This window comes from Grammomys surdaster, unplaced genomic scaffold, assembly GCF_004785775.1.
Source record: "Grammomys surdaster isolate TR1022 unplaced genomic scaffold, NIH_TR_1.0 100, whole genome shotgun sequence".
Classification (NCBI taxonomy): Eukaryota; Metazoa; Chordata; class Mammalia; order Rodentia; family Muridae; genus Grammomys; species Grammomys surdaster.
The window spans coordinates 11,611,794-11,632,246 of NW_021604579.1; the positions used below are offsets into that span (position 1 = coordinate 11,611,794).

The 20,453-nt window shown below is 40.8% G+C and overlaps 1 protein-coding gene across 4 annotated transcripts in view; it reads right to left on the reverse strand.

Moving 5' to 3' along the window:
* Nucleotides 1–6,437: 6,437 nt before the first annotated feature.
* Nucleotides 6,438–20,453, reverse strand: part of Hspb11 (heat shock protein family B (small) member 11) — a 28,736-nt gene continuing 14,720 nt past the window's right edge. For all 4 annotated transcript variants that reach the window (XM_028786037.1, XM_028786051.1, XM_028786029.1 and 1 more), the window contains exons 4-7: nt 12,516–12,622; nt 10,983–11,051; nt 8,500–8,543; nt 6,438–6,651 (exon numbers count right to left, since the gene is read on the reverse strand). In XM_028786037.1, coding sequence (XP_028641870.1) covers nt 6,538–6,651; nt 8,500–8,543; nt 10,983–11,051; nt 12,516–12,622 — 334 coding nt within the window. In that variant the 3' untranslated portion in view covers nt 6,438–6,537. The remainder of the gene's footprint in view (nt 6,652–8,499; nt 8,544–10,982; nt 11,052–12,515; nt 12,623–20,453) is intronic.

Genomic DNA, 20,453 nt, shown 5'->3' on the forward strand with positions numbered 1-20,453 from the left:
AGAGAGAGAGAGAGAGAGAGAGAGAGAGAGAGAGAGAGAGAGAGAGAGAGATCTAGGTGTAGATTCCAAGAATAAACTCCTTCTTGCCTAATATTGTAAGTTACTGGTAGGTGAAAGACGTCTGTTGGTACTAATGACTTATTTAGAAATAGTTGGCTCTCAGAACATCAACTGACTTGAAGGAACAAATTCACTACTGTTTATGGCTCTAGTTAGCAGTGTGAATCTGGGAGAGAGGGGCCTAAAAATGAGATGGATTTAAGTCTCATGCAATAGCCATGAGACTTTATTCAGAATGTCAGGCAAGTTATACCCTGAGGGTTAGGAAGGATCACACGAGTGAGGTATTCAATCACAAGGACAAGCCACAGGTGGCAAAACTATTTTTCTACAGAGACATGAATAGCAACAGCTGGAGTAAACTCATTCCTGTCTGCTACACCTGGTAGGAGCATGAGAACACATCCCAAGAATGACTTGGTGTTTTTGAAGAAACTGAGGTCACAAAACTCTTGTCTTGTTTTCTTGGCATTTTTCTCACAAGCACTCAGAATTCTCACATGACTCCATTCTTGGACTGTGCTCTGACACATTACCATGTATACACTTCTTCCCTTTCCTTAGTTCTGTTTGTTTAATGGGATCAAGTCCAGACCTCCTGCATGCTGGACAAGTGCTCTCTCACTGGGCTACACCCACTGTTCCTGTGTCTGTCTTTGAAGCACCAGGAAGACTTATTCCTAAATATTGCCTACAGTGTTCCATTCTACAAAGAGAGGGGAGTCCCTTCCTTGACCCCCACATTCTCCTTCTTTAGAACCTGCCCTTAATGTTCAAGGTTGTCTCCGTAGCCTAGCCCCTTAGCAGGAGGGTAATGCAAGAGTCAGGCTTCCAGTGCTTCTTTCTTTCCCCTTGCTTGGTCCCCATTCCTGCTGCACTTCTTCATGTCAACCTCTGTCACATCCAGTGATTGCTTTAGCTTCTATACCTTTTTTAACTGTCCAAGGGGCTCAGAACCCCAACAATCTCTCACTTTTGAAAAGCCTAGCACTCTGGAGGTAAGGTAAGGAAGAAGGATAATCAAAGGTTCAAGGTCATTCTTGGCAGTTCAAGGCCAGCTTGAGATAATGTGAGACCACAACTAAAACACCCCTCACACCCTCACAAGAATTTCCTTTAATCCCAGCACTTGGGAGGCAGAGGCAGGCGGATTTCTGAGTTCGAGGCCAGACTGGTCTACAGAGTGAGCTCCAGGACAGCCAGGACTACATAAAGAAACCCTGTCTCAAAAAACAAAACAAAAAAGAATTTCAGTATAAAGACACAGACAAGCAAACCATGGGCCCAGTTCACTCAACGGACATTTACTAAGGAGCTGTACATCTAAAGTAAATGAGGAAGGTAGCTGAAGAAAGAGGGCTCTGAGCAGAGAGAACAACAGAACCTCACCTACATACAGCAAGTGGGGGTCAGGGGCAAAACCAATGAACCTTTAAGAATGGGGTTCAGCAGAGGGAAGGCAACAATGTCAATGTGTAAAGGCAAATGGAAATGAAGGGAGGTGCCTCCCAGGTGATCCCGCACCGCCAACCAGTGAGAATGACTGCTTTAAGGTCTAGGGAGACAAGCAGCTTTCAAATTGTGCTTGGTGTCTGTCTCTGTTAGTTGTTTGCTTTTGTTTCTGGGAATGCAACCCAGAGCCTTGAGCTGCTAGGCACACACTCTACCACTGAGTCCCACCCCAGCTACCTTCTGGTCCTATATGAAGCAGTATTACAAGGACATCAGTGGCCCCTGTTCTCTGAATTCGCAGAAGCTACTTAAAGAGAATTCACGAGGCGTGTGCCAGAGGTGGATTAGATAAACTCCAGAGACTCCTTCCAGCAATCTGTGAGCCTTAACATGGAGTTTCTTGTGCAAAGAATTATTGACATTTCAGCTTAGGAACTTGGCAAAAGAAAATCCTCGGCCTTTCATGCTATTGAACATGAAAGCAATCGCTCTAGGTCACATTCGCAAAAACAGTAATGGCTCTGTGTTACAGGACAGCACTTGAGAGCTGTACAGGCACAATGATTAGCTGACTCTTTGCTTCGTCGGACTTTTCTATCCATTCCTCCCCAGATGTGATTTATGAGCGAGTAGTCACCATCCCATCTTCGATGACAACATTGTTCCTCACATTCCTTTCTGACTTCCTTTGCCTCCACCCCAGACTTTACTTTCCAGAGGTAAATTGGTGTCACAGATTGTTGTAAGCAATTTGTCATGAATCCTAAGGGCTTTAAAACCCTGCACTGGGAATGGAGCTCAGTGAAAGAGCAATTCTGCCTACAGTGTGGAGCCCTGGCTGTTATTTCTGATCCCTACAAACAAATAGAACAATCAGCTGCTATTCCAGCTTGGATTTGATTCCTTCTGGGACTCTCATCTGAGGAAGCTATCTGAAGGACACACAAAACGTAAGCACAAGGGGTCTTCTGAGGGTGCCCCCTCAAACCCACCCTACTCTCGATTTTCTTCAATAGATACATGCTCAATCTGTGAAAACAAACAAACAAACAACTCAATAAATAAAGTTTTCTGGGGTACTATTTTTACTCTTTCATCCTGAACAATCTTAAGAATACATAAAAGAAGGCTAGCATATTGAACTCCCGTATATCTACCACCCATATTCAATATCATGGACACATTTGCTTCAATTAACCTGAAAAAAAATTATTAAAAATCTCTAATTGGACTGAGGTGTAGCACAATAATAAAGCATTTGCCTGGCATGCTCAAGCTACAAAACACTAAGTATCCCTGCTTCCATGTTTAAAATTAAACCCTAGCTATTACTTTATTTTTAATTTTGTATAGTGCCATGTATATCATGGAAATACCTGGGCAATTTTTTTAATTTACTATTATTTATTTATTTATTTATTTATTTATTTATTTATTTATTTATTCATTTGACCCAGGTTCTCTCTGCATAGCCCTGACAGTCTTGGAACTCACTTTGTAGACTAGGCTGGCCTCAAACTCACAGAACCACCTGCGTCAGCCTCCTGAGTTCTGGGATTAAAGGCCTGCACCACCATTCCAGGTTCAACAGGCTTTTTAAAAAAGAAAAGAAAAGAAAACAAAAAGCCATCAGCTACATCCAGTATATCTAGAAAGAAGAACAATACCCAGCCCACAAGCAAATGTCCCAAATTATCTTTAAAATATATTTTCTCCGTTGGTTTGTTGGCTCCAGATAAAATCCACACATGACATGCGGTTGTAGAGGCTCTATGTCTCTGAGACTAAGTAGAGACCCTTCCTTAATGTTTTCCATGACACTGACAGAGTCGGGGCACCTGGGTATGGTTTGGGACCTGCAAGGTCAGACTATAAGGACAGGAAGCTCCAGAAACTCCCAAGCACAGCACACTTTCCATTACCATGAAGACAATTCAGGTGAAGACCATCTGTAAGCCATTGGCCTCGCTCCCAAACTCAGACTGGACTCGCTACAGACCATTGCTGGCTGTCAGAGCAGCAGAGAGGAGCCTTGAAGGGTCTCACCAAGGCAATTTAATGTTTAGCCTTTAAGTATATTCCTCTTCATCTCATTGGCCAGAACTGATCACACGGCACCCAAAGAAGGCCCCGAAGACTACCGGAGCACCAGCAGTGAAGTCACAGATAGGAGCATTTTAGCCATTTGTCTATTTATTCCCTTGGCATCATTTCCTTTGTTCACCTACCTTGAGAATTAACTGAAGACGGACGTTAATCCTGGAGCTCGATTACATTCAAGCTCAATTTGGGCCAGCACATCTCACAGGCTGCTCTGTGCCTCACAGAATCATAGCAGGAGAAACGAAGGTGAGTATAAGGGACTGTAGCATCAATAGCCCCCACTCCCACACCTCTTACGCTCTTGTCCTTGGGTAGACTTGTATTGTGACACCAGCCTTCCCTATTCGACATAATCTGGAAATCAGGGCAGACTGTAAACGTGCTTGCACTTGGGCTTTTCCTCTCCCTCTCTTGCTACTTTTCAGAATCACTGAAGAGGCTCAGGGTAGATCACTGAAAGCTCTTCCTGGAGCAGAGAACTATCCCTGCTTGAAGACACCTAGATCCAACAAACCTTTGTTACCTAGACTAAGTTGCCAGCTGACCACAGAAATCAGCCAATCAGGGATAAACTAGGAACAACATGCCAAGATTGTGAGGTGAAGCTGTTGCTTCTGCCAGGACATTTTGGGCTGGTTTAGAACTAAGCAGAAGCAGCTTACACTTCACTTAGTTCAAAGAAGTTCAAGTCCAAACTTGCTAGGAAGTGGGAAGGCTTGCAAAAGCAAGAGCCATGGAAGAACCAAAGCTGCAGCTTCAGTCTCTTCCTGTTCAGGGGATGTAGTCTGTCCTGTTAGGAGTTCCTGTGGGGCAGTAGACCCAGCCAGGAAACTTGGTAAGGCTGAGTGGGTTCAGGAACCCCGGCATCTCATGATGATGAGGATGGTAAGTGTTTCACCTACTGCCAACCAGATTCCTGGCCTGGAACACATGACCACAACTCCCCACATAAAGAACATGGCCACTGGTCACATAGCACAGAACACTGAGTTCTCCATGCTAATGAAGTATTTAGATGGACCCTGAGGGTTTAGCCGATGAGCTTCCCTTCCAGGACATTCCTTCCTGCAAAAGATATGTAATCTCTCTTCCACCCTGAGGAAGTGGTATGCACCCATTTTCCATAAGGCACAGCAAATAAATAGTATAGACAAGCAAGGACTGTCTCTTTCATCAAGAACCACCATGGGGAGAAGCCTTTGTTGTACAGAGCTGCCACCTAAGTCTCCCACAGAAGGTCCCTCCTTGGTCTCTGACACTCGCCCACTAAGCAAAGCTGGAATTGTACACTGCCCCCCCAGCCTCATTGAAGGCCCACAGGGCCCCTCTGTTCTCCAACTCCAAATGGTTTCCAGCAGTGATTGGACACTCAGGAGCTTGGTAACCCCTGACTCTTGGGCCTCAGCCTGTGTAGCTTCTCACCGAGGCTGAAGTCCCCATCTTAGGCTGCACTGTTATCCCACCCCTGAGCAGTGCAGTGGTGTTCCCTGCAAGCCCATCATCCCATAGCAGCGTAGGCTGAGATGCAGCTTAGAGCTCTGTGAAGTGAGTTCACATACCCCAGAAGTGAGAAGCTCCAAATGGTGGGGTTAGGCCTAGTGCTTTATGGCATTCAATACACTTTATCCCAAACCTACCAATTTAAATGCTTAATTTATTAAAAGCAAACACTCACAGAAGTACCTAGAATAATGTTTGACAAACCTCTAGTGACCGTGGACCAGCCAGTTGATGAATAAAATTAACCCTTATATAAATATAGTATGTAGTGGGTTGAACTTCATCCCCCCAAAGGCACGTTAGAGTCCTAATAACTGGAGTCCATGAGTAGTAGGACCTTACTTGGGCATTTCAGGGTAGAGATGGCTAATAAGGATGAACTCTTACTGAGTAGGGTGGACCCGTAATACAACAGGACTGCTTTCCTTAGAAGAGACACATGAAGACATGCAACCAGAGGGAAGAAAGTATATTTTGCAATTGCTTTGTAATTTAGTTTTTTGCTATACTGGTTATTTAAGTTTTCAAAATAAAACAACAGTAAGATATAGTCAAAGAAGTCTTATTTCATCAGTCTATCCAACTGTGTTCCTTGCTTTATAAAATTATCAGGACATATAAAATAATGTCTGTCAGGACATATAAAATAATTACTGTCATTGGGAAATAAAGATTATGTTTTTTAATCTTTCTCTGAGGTCTTCTTAAATCATAATTTTTTTTTAAATTTCACCAAAATCAAATAAACCATTAAAACAAACAAATAAATGACAGGCGGTGGTGGCTGTGGCTGCAGCCCCTTTAATCCCACCATTTGGGAGGCAGAGGCAGGCGGATCTCTGTGAGTTTGAGGCCAGCCTGGTCTACAGAGCAAGTTCCAAGTCAGCCAGGGCTAAACAGAGAAAATCTGTTTTAGAAACAACCAAACCAAACCAACCAACCAACCAACCAACCAAACAAACAAACAAACAAACAAACAAACAACTACAAATTGACTTGCTTTCCGAGATCGGCTCAGGTTCCAGGATTGCAGTGAGCCTTCCCGTAAGTTCTTCTTCTCCCCATGACTCTGTCACTGTCACTGCTTATACTGCTCACTTAACCTTTGGCAAAAATAACTTAATAAATTAAAAAATTCATGCATTGAAATCTGACGGGGTCTATAGGAGATGCAACAGAGGCGCAATGAATTGTCATTTCCTTGATTAAGCTGTATAATGAAGTCAAAATTTTCCTTATGGAAAATGTGGAAACACTGGTGACTCATGGAACCAGAATTTCTTTGCCCAAAATACTGAAGAAAATATGAATAAAGATGGAAACAGAGTGATACAAATCTATTTAATAGTAAACGTATCAAAGATAGCTTTGTGTTTCAATACATATATTGTGAAAGTGGTTCCGAGCATTTTGCTGTAATGACTAAGGAAGACTCGAGACTGTCAGTCCCTCTGCAGAAATGCTGTGCACAGATGCAAAGTGATCAAACGCGGAGACGATGATGAATCTCAAGAAAGTGGCGTAGCCATCTCGTGCCTGTAAGAGAAAAAATCAATATGGACGCTTTTAGCAACCCTAGCAACTATTAACAAGCATTTGGCAGAACAAAAGGCTTTGATGAGTAATTTTTCTACATGTAACAAAATACAAGGCAAGAGTGTCCAGAAGGCAAGCCAGCATCATTGCAGGTGTCTGCGAGTGATTCGGCATGGTATCTGTCACTCTTGGCTTTATGAAAAACAGTGAGAGGGCTAAAAATTACAAACGCACACTTCTGATCAACTGTTCTACAAGTGTCTTCATAAAGAGCTGTTCATGCTAACCAGTTTCCGTCAGTTAATAATGCCTTGGAATACACTACCCTAAAAAGCATGACTACGCTCTAACATTTATATAATGTCCCTGGAAAGGCATTTGGCAATATACATAAAAAGCCATAAAATGCTTATACTCTTGTCCTGAGTAGTTCCATCCCATGAAATTTACTCTTAGAAAATAATGAAAAAGCTGGAGGTCATAATGTGCAGAGCATGTGCTAATTAATGCCCGCTGTCAATGACTTGTGATGACAGAGAACATGCATTAGCTTAAATACATGTAAACAGGTAAGCAGTACTTAAAATATAATTATAAATCTTAGGATATAATATTAAGTTTAAAAAGATGATATAAAGTTTTCTACACATTTTTGTTGTGCTACCTGAGTTCTATGGTCAGCAGCTAGAACAAACGGAGTCAGTCAGCTATCAGTAATAAACGTGTGAGTAGCTCCCAGGCTCCTATTTTGCATTTCTGCTTTGCAAATATTCTATAACTCTTCCCAGTGCATCCTCAATACCAAACAATGCAGAAGCAATTCAGTATAGTTAATCTTTTTTTTTTTTTTTTGGTTCCTACTGGACTCCCCACTGGAAGAACTTCAGTGGGGGAAAAGTGAATTGTGGGATTCAAACATTTCCAATGGACTTTCTAGTGTGTGAGTCTGTGTGTGTGTGTGTGTGTGTGTGTGTGTGTGTGTGTGTACCAGCAAGCCCCAAAGATCTTGCCTCCCAGGACTGGGTTTACACGACTGTGATGGAGAGTAAACTCAAGTCTTAACACTTGCACGCACTACAAGTAGACTGAGCTCTCTCCACCACCCTCTGAGGAGTCTTTGAAATGCTGATTTCACAACAGCTCCTGGAGGGCGCAAAGCCACAAACCTAGCAGGTAAGAAGCCACTCTAAATGTCATGGAGAAGAGCTGTATACCAACACTGGCAGCTAAACACACTTGGAGAATTTTACTAGTTCCCGTTTGTCCAAAACTAGGGTGTGACAAACTGGCAGAGACAGAGACTCCTGATGAAGCAGCAGCTTCCCTGTCAGTGGCATTCATTCCACTTGTCAAGCAGAGCCCAGTGGAATGCTGTCAGAAACCCCCCTGGTTTCTTTCCACTTCAGCTCTCTGGCTTATTTGTTGCTGATCCTATGCTCTAGTTCCCCTTATCTAAGCCTCTCTTGTCCTTTCACGCTTAATTACCATCCAACTCTGACAGCTCAACCCCTCCAGTGTCCTATTCCAAATGGCCGACAGAATCAAATGAAACAACGTAACCAAATACTTAAAAAAATAAATCACTGAGCAAAATAAAACAAATAAATGAATTCAATTCTGTTTTATCCATGCAGATACTTTCTCCAGGATTAGTTTTATTTAAAAAGAGCCTAATTAATAATACATTTAGCTTATAATACTATTGAGAATAATATTTAATGGTTGAATAGGCAAAGAACTGCTAATACCACAAGGCTATTCATCATGAATAATTCATACTGAGAAACCTTAAAATCTAAATTGGGCTCACTAGAGTTAATCTTATCTCTATGAAGTATATATACTTACCACAATTTCTTCATTTTGAAGCTGCCCCTCTGTGTGCACTAAATCTAAAGCATAAATTTAATAGAAATAGGTTAAGGCTGAAATATATGAAGAAAGCCATGGAAATTTGTGCTCACCAAAATGTGATTATTTGGCAAACTATTGTTTAGTCCAGATTTAAATGAATTATCATTATTTGGGGGTTGGAATTTGATAAAACATTTGGCATAAAGGTTTAAAAAATGAGCTATGGCCGGGCAGTGGTGGCGCACGCCTTTAATCCCAGCACTTGGGAGGCAGAGGCAGGCGAATTTCTGAGTTCGAGGCCAGCCTGGTCTACAGAGTGAGCTCCAGGACAGCCCGGGCTATACAGAGAAACCCTGTCTCGAAAAAAAACAAAAAAAAAGAAAAAAAAAAAAAAGAAAAAGCTGTTTCTTTCAATAATGAAATTGTCAACACTTACTTTGTTAAAAAAACATCACTAAAAAATGAGCTATAAAATACCTCTAGTGATTATAAATAAGACAATGCAAATATAAATTATACAAAGAAATATTACTAAAGAAATTATACTAAAGAGATAAAGTAAGAAAATGATAAAATACAGAAAGTCCTCCATTTTAAAAAATGATTCTGTCTTTATTATATGCATACAAGTGCCCTATTTGCATGTATACTTGCACGTCAGAAGTGGACATCACATCTCATTAGAGATGATTGTGGATTACCTTGTGGTTACTGGGAATCGAACTCTGGACTCTTTGAAGAGCAGCTGGTGCTCTTAACCATTGAGCTATCTCTCCAGCCCCAACCTCCTCCCTTTTATTGGTCAAGCTTCTAAAAGACAGTTATATAAGAAGTCATTTTTCCTCCATGAAATTTCACTGTGATGTAGAATGGCCTGTGTACTATCTGCATAGTGGTAGGCTGGATCAGTTTATTTAGCCATGAATTACTCTGAATAGTCTTTCAGAAACATGAACTATTTAGTTAATATAATACCTTTTGATATTAATTTGTATCAAATAATGCACAGAATTTCAAAAGCCACCCACCACCAAAGAGGAAGTCTTTAAGAAGTAAGATTCTGGAGCCGTTTTCCTTAGACAATGCAGAACTATTCCCGCATTCCCATGCCTTCTCTAGCCATGCTTTCCACTTCTGGGCTGCTATGGTGTACACACTCAAAATCTCAGCACTCAGTAGACTGAGGCAGAAGGATTGATTGTAAGTTCCAGGCCAGCCTAGGCTACATACAGAGTAAAAATCTGTATAAAAAGCAGCAGTGGAGGTCGGGGGTAAGGGACTGCAGAGATGGCTCAGTAGTTAAGACCACTGACTGTTTTGCTAGAGGACCTGGGTTCAGTTCCTAGAATCCACATAGCAGTTCACAACTGTCTTTAACTCCAGTCCCAGGGGATCTGATGCTTACCTTCTGGCCTCTGTAGGCCCCAGGCATGAATGTGGTGCATAGATAAACATACAGATAAGACATCCATACACATTAAAATTTAATTTTAGGTTGTTTTCTCTGGAATTATAATATGGTTATATTCTCTTCTGTATATATTTGTCATTTAAGTTTATGTTATGGTAGGTAGAAATCTACATTTCTGAAATCAATACCCACTTCCTGGTCTAACTTCATGAACAGTATGCTGAAATAAGATATTATAAACCAGTCATCCATACCCCTCTCATATTCCACGTCACCTGCTGCTCTCAGATTCTAGGCCTTTCTGGGGTTGCATTAATAACTTAGCTTACTTCTTGCTATTCTCCTTGGCAGGCACCAGGTTTCAGCCTAATCTGCTGTGTTCTGGAAGCTCAGGCTGTCCCTCTGGCATAAAATTTATTGATCTACATTTGCCTGGTTCACTGGGTTTGTATATTTTTTTTTCCTTATAGCTTTATGCCTTTTTATCTTTCTCCTGTTTTCACAGGATTTGCTAAGAAAGGGAGATAGACACATAAAGTAATTATGTGTGTTCATGCTTAATTGGAGGACTGCAGTTATTTATAAAAAAGATTGATTTTAAAACGGACTCACTATGTAGTGATGGCTGGCCTAGAATGATCTCTATAGATCAAGCTAGCCTCAATCTCAAAGACTCCCCCGCCTCTGTCTTCTGAATCCTGGACTGAGGACATGCGTCACCATACCCAGCTCAGTTAGTTCTTAAACACTATCATTAATCTGGAAGGAAAGGTATGAAGCTAGTATTTGTTTGCTTGTCATATATAAGCCACTAGCTCATAAAAGCCTTAAATGTGTCATCTCTATTTTTGATAAGGATCCTAAAATTTTGAAAATGTTGCTATACAAACAGTGCATGGCAATGACTGTACAAATGTGTGTTTTTCTAGGCCTTATGTGTGTTAAAAAATCATTAAAGTTACCTTTTATTTACCAAAATGCAGTTGGACTGCTAGCACAAACGCAGAGGCCAGGCACTCATCTACTCCCTCACGCTCAGAACAGTACTGGAGACATGAATACATACCTTTTTCAACCCACTGCTCAAAATCCAATGGCTCTTTAGATGTGGTCTTTTCAATCCTCAAAGTCCGCACTAGCATTATAAATAAATGGAATAAATTAAAATGTTAATTAGCTACTTAATCCTATGTTGTTGTGTCTATACTTCTTTTCTCTGCTGCCCTTGACTGTCATATACTGTTGGGGACAACACAAAGTACTCGAACCAGGAATCCTGGAAGCTACGACTGTTTTCCCACAAATCCTGTAGTAAAGCATAACCTTGTATAATGGTAGCCTTGTTAGTATTTATCACTACAGAGCACAAATCTAGTAGTGTTTTTCTGAATCTGGTTATTATCTGGAGTATGTATACACTGGCTGTGATACTGCTAGCAATCGTGATCATGAGAACATGCTTTGAGTCAGGCATATCTGTTCACTCACTTGGCTAAAGTCTTTATGAGAAAGGTATTATTAACCTGCTTTTCTGATGAGGACATAGGCTTTACAGAAGTCAGGAAAGGTGTCCAGTAAACTATAGCTAGTAAATGCCAGAACAAGAGTTTACACACACGGCCTATCTAGGACCTCCATAATGAATGACAGAAGCATACCATGCATGCATCTTCCTGCTGCACAGGGTTTTCTCCATTGTCCCCACATGACCTACAGAGCCATCCTTCCCTGCTCTGTCCTACTCTGGAGGAGCTGACTCCTACAAATTATATCTCCTAGACTAATTTACCAACTCGTCTTTTTTCTTTTTTTTGGGGGGGGGAGGGATGGCCAGTGGCAGGCACCAGAAGATCGGAGGGCAGATGCCATGTCTTTGATGGCCCTTTCCCTTCAAGACTGCAGCTCCTGCTGACCAGGCTTCCCTGTTCATTCCCCAAGCCCAGCCCTCACCTCCGGGCTCTGGTAACACTTTCCTTTCCTTGTCTCAGCAGTGGCTCCCTGCTGTGGCTGGTTTCTGAGGATCCCATTATCCCTTATTCATTCCTGCAGCCCAGGCCAGAATTTTATAAGAAAATCTATTAATAAAGTCTTTTTATTTGAAACATGTGGGATCTATTGTTTCCTGCCATGATTCTGATATACTGTAGCACAGACAGGACTTTATGTTCCAAAAGGAGATTCCACTCCTAATGCCCAGAAAATGTCATTAGCAATGGAAGAATCAAAACTATTTAATGAGAATAATAGGGTTTATCAGATTTACTGCAAGACTCTGAGAACTACAGGCTAAATGAACCTAAGACAAGGATGTCAGAGAACCCAGTTCTTGGGCAAGACAGCTTCTTACATTCCTAATAGTCTTCTGCCAAAGACGTTCACACAGCAAGCTGCATGGAAATGATGATGTGCTTTGGAAGGGTTTGCAACTTAAGAGGCTAATTGTGCTGAAGACAGTTAACTCAGACTCTCCACCCTCCTATTTCAGTAATAAAACTGGGTCCCACGCTGTAAAAAACTAGTCTTCTGCCAAAAGTTTACGTGTGTCCTCTGCCTATGGAAAAATTAAAGGATAATAAAAATTAATCTGTGATTTGCTTACCCAAGTAACTCTGAATCACAAGCTTCTCAATCTTTACATGTTTGTGAAAACAAATGATGAACTCCTGGGGAAACATGCCTGTGGTGGTCCAAAATGTTTCTGGATTCCTAGTGTTCATTTTAAAGGAAGAAAGGGAATAGACAGACATAAAAAACATAATCACAATTTTATAATGAATAAATATTTAAAACAGCTACTGTTTTATTTTACAATCCCTTTCTAATTTAGTTCTGCCTATAATCTCAATGTTAGTACTTTTTTAACTGACAATTATTCTCTTCTAAAATGCTGAAAGAGAACTGATGTTCTTCCCATGTAAAAGGCTTCAGCAATCCCTAGTGACTATCAGCCCAACCTCTTTCGTTCCACATTAAAGTGTGCTGCCTCGCATCAGCCATCACTGCTGTCACAGCCTACTGCTCAACTCTCAAACACCATCAGACACACGCTTCTATGCCTACATTAATGAGTTCTCTGAACCTCAAAGTCCTTTTTCCTTTTGTGAAGGTTTATGGTCTCTTCTCTAGCCCAGCAGTTGAGAATCATGTCCTCGGTGTGTTCTACTTGCTTCAGAGCATTTGTGCCCACTCTTTGCTTTTATGTCCCTTATAGGCCCAGACACTTGCCTTTCTCAATTTTTATGTCCCTAATAACTATTATAGTGGGGGACTCATAGTATATAAACAATCTTTGCTGAAGAAACTGAACTTTCAAGTATCTCATGATTCACTATGGTGACCAACACTCCCAATGAGAATACACAACATTCTCACGACTCCAGAAATTCTCTTATCTTTCTTCCAGACAATTTCTATATCCCTTAGCCAACAACTGCTTGGATTTCCATCACCATAAGCCATGCATTCCTTTGCAGTTTCCTTTTTGGTTTTAATTTATTTATTTATTTATTTATTTATTTATTTTTGCAGTAGGGTCTCATCAGGTTGCTCAGGCAGACTTTGAACTTGCTATGGATCTGTGGATGACCTTGGATTTTTCTTCCTCCTGCTTCTACATCTCTCCAATTCCCAGGTGCTGGGATCACGTGTATGCACCACCACACTCAATTTTATATCATTCTGGGAACTAGAATATAAACCTGGGCTCATATATGTAGGCAAGTATTTTATCAACTAAGTTACATCTCCAGCCTCAGTAAGTAAAATTTAATTTTTTTTTTACTTCCTGCTAAAATACAGCAAAATTACTGAGTGTTACTTCCAGCTTTCTTGTTTCCTCCACTTCTTTGTTTCCTTCTGAATCAGGGTGAGGCAGTGCTCGCCTGCTCGGCTTTATCTCTTACCTCAGCTTCACACGTGCTTAGATTATAGGCTTTTGCCATTATATCCATTTTTGGTTTTGTTTCTGTAGATTCTTTGAGGTTTTCTATGAAAACAGTCACAGAATCTGTAAACAGAGAGTTTTACTGTGTTTCTCACCTCTCTACCTTTTATATCTCTGCCTATCTTACCATACTCTATAAGATGTCCAGAAGACAGAACCAGAGAGGACTTTTCCAATCTTAGGGGGAAAGTATTTCCAGTTTTACCACTGAGCTGAAAAGGTTTTATGACTCTTTATCAGACTGAGGGACCCTCTTCTCTTAGGTTGTTGAGAGCCAATACCAAAATGAATAATGAATTTTCATGCATATAGCCCAAGACAACCCCACACTCACTGTGTAGCCAAGACTGGCCTTGAACTTCTGATCTTGCCTTTATTTCCCTGATGCTAGAATTACAGGCATGTGCTCATTCTTCTAATATGGTGAATTATTATAGGTTCAGCCTTGTGTTTCCAGAGTAAACTATATTTTTTAGACTTATTTTTTGGGCTTTCATGATTTTGTTTGATTAAGACAGGTTCTTGCCACAAAGACCAGGCTGGTCTCAGCCTGAAACTCATGATACTCCTCCCTCAGCCTCTCCAGTGTGGGTATTGTAAGAATGTGCTACAATGCCAACTTAATTTAAAATATGTTGCTAAAAACTTTTAGTTTACTTTCAGAAAGAACACAGGTCTGTAATATTTATTATGCTGTCTGGTTTTGATAATGGGATGCTAGCATAATACTTGGTGAGAAATCTCCCCCTCCCATCTGTGGAGGATTAATTTCAGGCAGCCTCAAGCATGGTAGGCAAGCACTCTATCACTGAGCTATACTCCAGCTTTGTTTATTTTTATAAGGGTTTGTAAGATATTGATATTTCTTCTTTGAGTGTTTGATAGTTTTGGTAGTGAGTACGAGTCTGTTCAGGTTTTCTACTTCACTTTGTGTCATTTAAATTTTTTAAAAAATTTATGTGTATAGATGTTTTCCTCCATGAGTATCTAGAGGCCACAAAAAGGCATTGGATCTCCTGGAACTGGAGTTACAAATTGATCTGAGTTGCCATGTGGTTGCTGGGAATTGAACCAGGGTCCTCTAGAAGAACAGCCAGTGCACTTGACTACTGAGCCATCATCTTTCCAACCCAAGCTTGTGCCATTTCTACAGTTTAAGTGATTTGAGGATTAGCCCCTTTCCTCTTAAATTGCTAAATTTATTAGCTTAGTTTTGATATTTATAATGTAATGGCTACTCTCTTAGATTCTCCATTAATATAGTTTCTTTCTTCTTAGTATTGGATATTTACACACTCTGTACTTCTGCTTGCTTGTTGAAACAGTCTCTATGTGTAGCTATGCTGGCCCTGAGCTGAGGACTTCCCTGCTTCACCTGAGAACTAGGATTACAGACTGGAGCTGGAGCTCACACTCGGCTTCCTGCACGCTAAGCAAGCAGTTCACCACCTGATCCCCAGTCCTGGTGTATTTTCCACTCTCTTTGGATTTAGTTTATTCCTTTTTCTAGATTCCCAAGTTGAAAGATCATGTTGCTTTTATGTTTTTGTTTTCACTTTTTGAGACCAGGCCTTACTATGTGGCCCAGAGGCCTTCTGAGATTGCATGTGTGAATGATCATTCCCATCCATTCTCTTCACGATTTCAGTTTTCTGAGACTGATGGGACCTATTCAGGGCAACTCAATGTGCACTTGTTTGCTATGCCATCACTGATGCCAGTATTTCAGGTCAATTAATCAAATAATGGATAGCACCGTACAGATCATCTGAATCTTTACCGGCTCATGTTGCTCTAGCTTCATTTGAGAGGAGAGTGTTAAAATATTCAACTGTAAATTTCTTTCATCTTTCAGTTTTGCCCTTATATATTTTAAAAATTGATTATTGGTCTCATACATGTAGAAATGTTACTTCCTAAGTAACTGACCCTCTGATAGTATAAAATATCCCTTTATTTCTAGTTATCTTCCGTTTATCTTCTGCTTTATTATGAATGTAATTAAGCCTCTTTCAAATACATAGTTTGTGGGGAAGACCATTTCTCACTCACTTTCCGCTTACTGACAGTTTAAATTTTTGATTATCATTTCTTTTGTGTATGTATATATACTTACCTGTGCAACCCATGGCACACATGGGAAGAGGAAGGGCAAGGAACAACTTTCAAGAGTCATTGTTCCTTCACTGTGTGGGTCTCAAGGACTGAACTCAAGTCACTATACTTGGTAGCAAGTACCTTTATGTACTGAGCCGTCTGACTGGCCCCTGTGCAGGGTTTTTTGTTTTAAAGAGAGTTAGCATTTAATTAATGTATGTGGCTTCAAGCCATCAGGACACAGAAACTCCCAACACCCTTAATCTCCTTGTCCTTTTCTGAAGCATTTGGCTTTCATGATGACAGGCTGCTCAGGGAACTTTCTCTTCCCCAGAGCTTTGTGGTATCAGGATCATACTACAACAGTGATTAGGACAGCACCAGTCTTATTTTGGCAGTGGTTACCAACTTACTGACCAATGCTCAGTGACCAATGTCCACAGTTTATCTAGGTTGAACACTGGGCAGAGCTTTGGTTCTTTACGTGGTAATGCCTCATACTAACTCTCCCCAAGTCACCCAATGGTATTTGTCAAAGTTGATCCTGTGGTGATGCATGTTATCAGTATTACCCCGGCCTCCTGGCTGCTTCTAATGCTGACGATACATACAGTCACGGCCATGAAGTTTCTGGATCTTCTTCAGTCTGGGTGATACAGCAACACCCAAAAAGAAAGAGTTGTTTTTTTGTTTTTTGTTTTTTTTGTTTGGTTTGGTTTGGTTTGGTTTTTCGAGACAGGGTTTCTCTGTGTAGCCCTGGCTGTCCTGGCTGGAACTCACTTTGTAGACCAGGCTGGCCTCGAACTCAGAAATCTGCCTGCCTCTGCCTATGTTTTTTTGTTTTTTGAAGACAGGTTTTTACTATGTATCTTTGCTGGCCTAGAATTCACTATGTAGACCAGGCTGGTCTCAAACTCACAAAAATCAACCTGCCTTTATCTCCCAAGCGCTGGGATTAAAAGTTTGCAGAGCTACCATGAGCCACCACTTAACCCTCCTTAAAAGGGGATCTTGTTACATAGGTCAAGCTAGCCTCAAATTTTTGGTCCTCTTGCCTCAGGCTCTCAAGTAGTAGGATTAGAAGCAAACACCATGACATCAGGGTTGCTCTTTCTTTTGTTTATTTTTTTTAAAGTGTTATAGTGGTTATTCCCAAAGTTATTACTATATAAGAACCTTGTGGGACTGGGGAGATGGGTCAGCAGCTAAAGTTCTTACCGTGGCAGCAAGGGAGACAGAGTTTGGCTCTCTAGAACTATCAATGCCAGGTAGACACAGTAGCTTTCCTATAATTCCAGCCTGGGAAGGCAGAACCAAAGGATGCCCAGACCAAGCTGGCTAGCAAGACCAGCCGAATCATTGGTGAGCTCTGTATTTTACTGAGAAACTCTGACTCAATGAATAAGGTAGAAGAACAATTACTAGAGAAAGATTCCACTATCAAACTCAGGCTTCCACATACACCCACACACAGAGAAACACACACACACACACACATTCATGTACACTATCTTAGTTACTTTTTAATTGCTGTGATAAAACACCATGATCAAGGAAATAATAAAAAAATAAAACTTGGGGACTCACAGTTCTAGAGGTTTAGCTATTCCCATCATGTCCGGGAGCATGGCAGCAGGCAGTCATGCATGGCACTGAAGTAGAAGAGAGTTTACATCCTTGGTGGCAAAGAGCCTAGCAATGATGTGGGTTTTGAACCCTCAAAGTCCATCCTCAATAATACATCTCCTCTAACAAGGTCACACCTCCTAATTCTTCCCAAACAGTTCTACCAACGGGGGACCAAGTGTTCAAATATATGAGCTTCTGAGGGCCACTCTTATTCAAACCACCACATACACAATAAACACAACCACATGAAAAAATAGAAAAGGGGGAAAAGAGAGCTTTGTGATAGTCAAACCATCCAGAACTTCATGTTTATGCTATTGTATTATTTTATATGTAACTAATCTCACAATATGTTTTTAAATCATAAAGTGATTAGCTATCTCTCAAAAAACTCAGAAAAACATAGTCATTTACAGTTATCCAAATATTTACTACTTCTAGTACATTTTATATGGGTTTGAGTTTTCCTCTGGTGTTATACCTCCTCAAATTGCAAGGTTTATTTAATGTTTTCTGCCATGCAGGTTTACCCGTAACAAATAAAAATATCTTTACTTTGGAAGTATGTTTTAGTAAGAATTCTGGGTTGATAGTTTTTGTGTCTATTTGCACCTCTCGATCAGCATCTGTCGGATACTACACTGCTGAGGAGCTCTCTTCAGTCAGCAGGCGTGCTGTCGGCAGCACTGCTGTGCCTCAGCCAATCACTATTCTTTCCCTTCAGCTGTTTACACATTTCTTTCTTTTTCTCTCTTTTTCAGTGTTTGCTGGGACATAGTCTTTATATTTATCCAGCTTGGGGTTAGGCTGATCCTTTATTTCTCTTTATATTTCTCCTTTATATTGGATTTCCTTCTTGTCTATATTATCATTACTGTCATTGTTGTTGTTATTATTATTGTGTGTGTGTGTGTGCATTTGTGTGTGTGTGAGAGAGGGGGGTATTATTGCAAACTGTGGCCCTTAAGTGGAGGTCAGAGGGCATATTTTCAGGACTCAGTTCTCTCCTTCTACTGTGGATTCTGGCATTCAAACTTAGATTGTCAGGCCTAAGCAGCATGTGTCTTTACCTGCAGAGTCGTCTCACTAGCCCTAAGCTGGTGTTTTTAAGTAAAATTGGAAAAGTAGAAACAGCATCTCTCAACTTAAAATTGCACAAATACTATGTGCTCTATCAATGTATTTGAATATTTGACAATAAGAAAAATAGTAGTGATATGGGGCCGGAGAGATGGCTCAGCAGTTAAGAGCACTGACTGTTCTTCCAGAGATCCTGAGTTCAAGTCCCAGCAACCACATGGTGGCTCACGACCATGTGTAATGGGATCTGATGCCCTCTTCTGGTGTGTCTGAAGACAGCAACAGTGTACTCACATACATAAAATGAATAAATCTAAAAACAAATAGTAGAAATATGCATGACAAGACATAGGAACCTTACATCATATAACTGAAGAAGCCGCACAACGGTGCACATGCTCTGTGTGGTGTGGTGGCTCATGGTAACATGGGAGGATCCTGGCAAGTTCAAGACCAGCCAGATTTCCACCAAGAGTTGCAGGTCAGTCAGCTTTACACTTAGTCAGAGAGAGATGGCTCAGAGGTTAAGATTATTGGCTATTCTTGCAAAGGACTCTGGTTTGATTCCTAGTACCTACATGACAGCTCACAAAAACCATCTATAACTCCAGTACCAGGGGATCTGACACCATCTTCTGGCCTCTGTGGGTACCAGGCACATACGGGGTATATGGGCAAAGCATCCATACTTATAAATTTAAGAAAAAATCAAAACCAATAAACAATAGATCTCATGTGAGACAAGCATGGTGATACACATCTATAACTCTAGCATTTGGAAGGCTAATGCAAGAGGATTGCTGTAGCTTTGAGGCTGGCCTGGGCTACACAGTAAATTGCTTCAGCTACTGATATCCTGTTTTTAAAAAAGCTCAAACCACAATATATATGACTCTATTTATATGACTCTACTATAGTATGCAACTGCACTTGCAAAAAGGACCGCTTCTTTTTCTTTTTTTTTTTTCCACTTCTTTTTCAAAGCGTGGGGTGGATGAATATGTACTGGGCACTGAGGCCAGATCACACACGTGCAATGATCTGCCCTTACAGTCCTAGCTTTTCTTTTTTGATTTGAAACAGTATCTTGATAAATCGCCTAGGCTGGCCTCCAGTTTCAATGAACCACTCCTGTCTCAGCCTTCCAAATGCTGGGGTTATAGGTGTGAGATATCTCACACCTAGCTTTGTTGTTTTCTCTGTGGAGTTTCTCTCTTCCCTTTTCACTGACATACTAGGTACAGAGGACAAAGTCAGGGTAAAGGGGAAATAAACACATTCTCTTTAACCCTTCTTTCTAGCTAAGTGTAATCTCCAAATTTGGGGGAATAGAGGCAGAAAGACCAGGAGCTCCAAGTCATTTTTGGCTACATAGTGGTTCCACGCCAGCCTGGCTACATGAGACTATCTCAAAATAACAACACAGACAAACAAACAATAACAAAAAACAATCCATCTAACTTGTACGGAAATTTAAAGAATGATGAACGGGCATAAAATAATCCTAGTGATGGGAATAAATGTATAGCACCATTTTCTCCAAGTAACTCTGCAGCTATTGCCATTTATATAAAACAGTCTCTGAGCAGAAAATAATTTTAATGTCTATAAAGCCTGTTTGTATTTACTAGAACTATAGAAATTTAAAATCTCTGAGGCTGAATGGACATCTCAGCAGTTAAGAAGACTGATTTCATAGGTTCAGTTCCTGGTACCCCCACCACAGCTCACAATTTCCTATAACTCACACTTCAGGGGATCTGATGCTCTCTTCTAGCCTCCATGGGC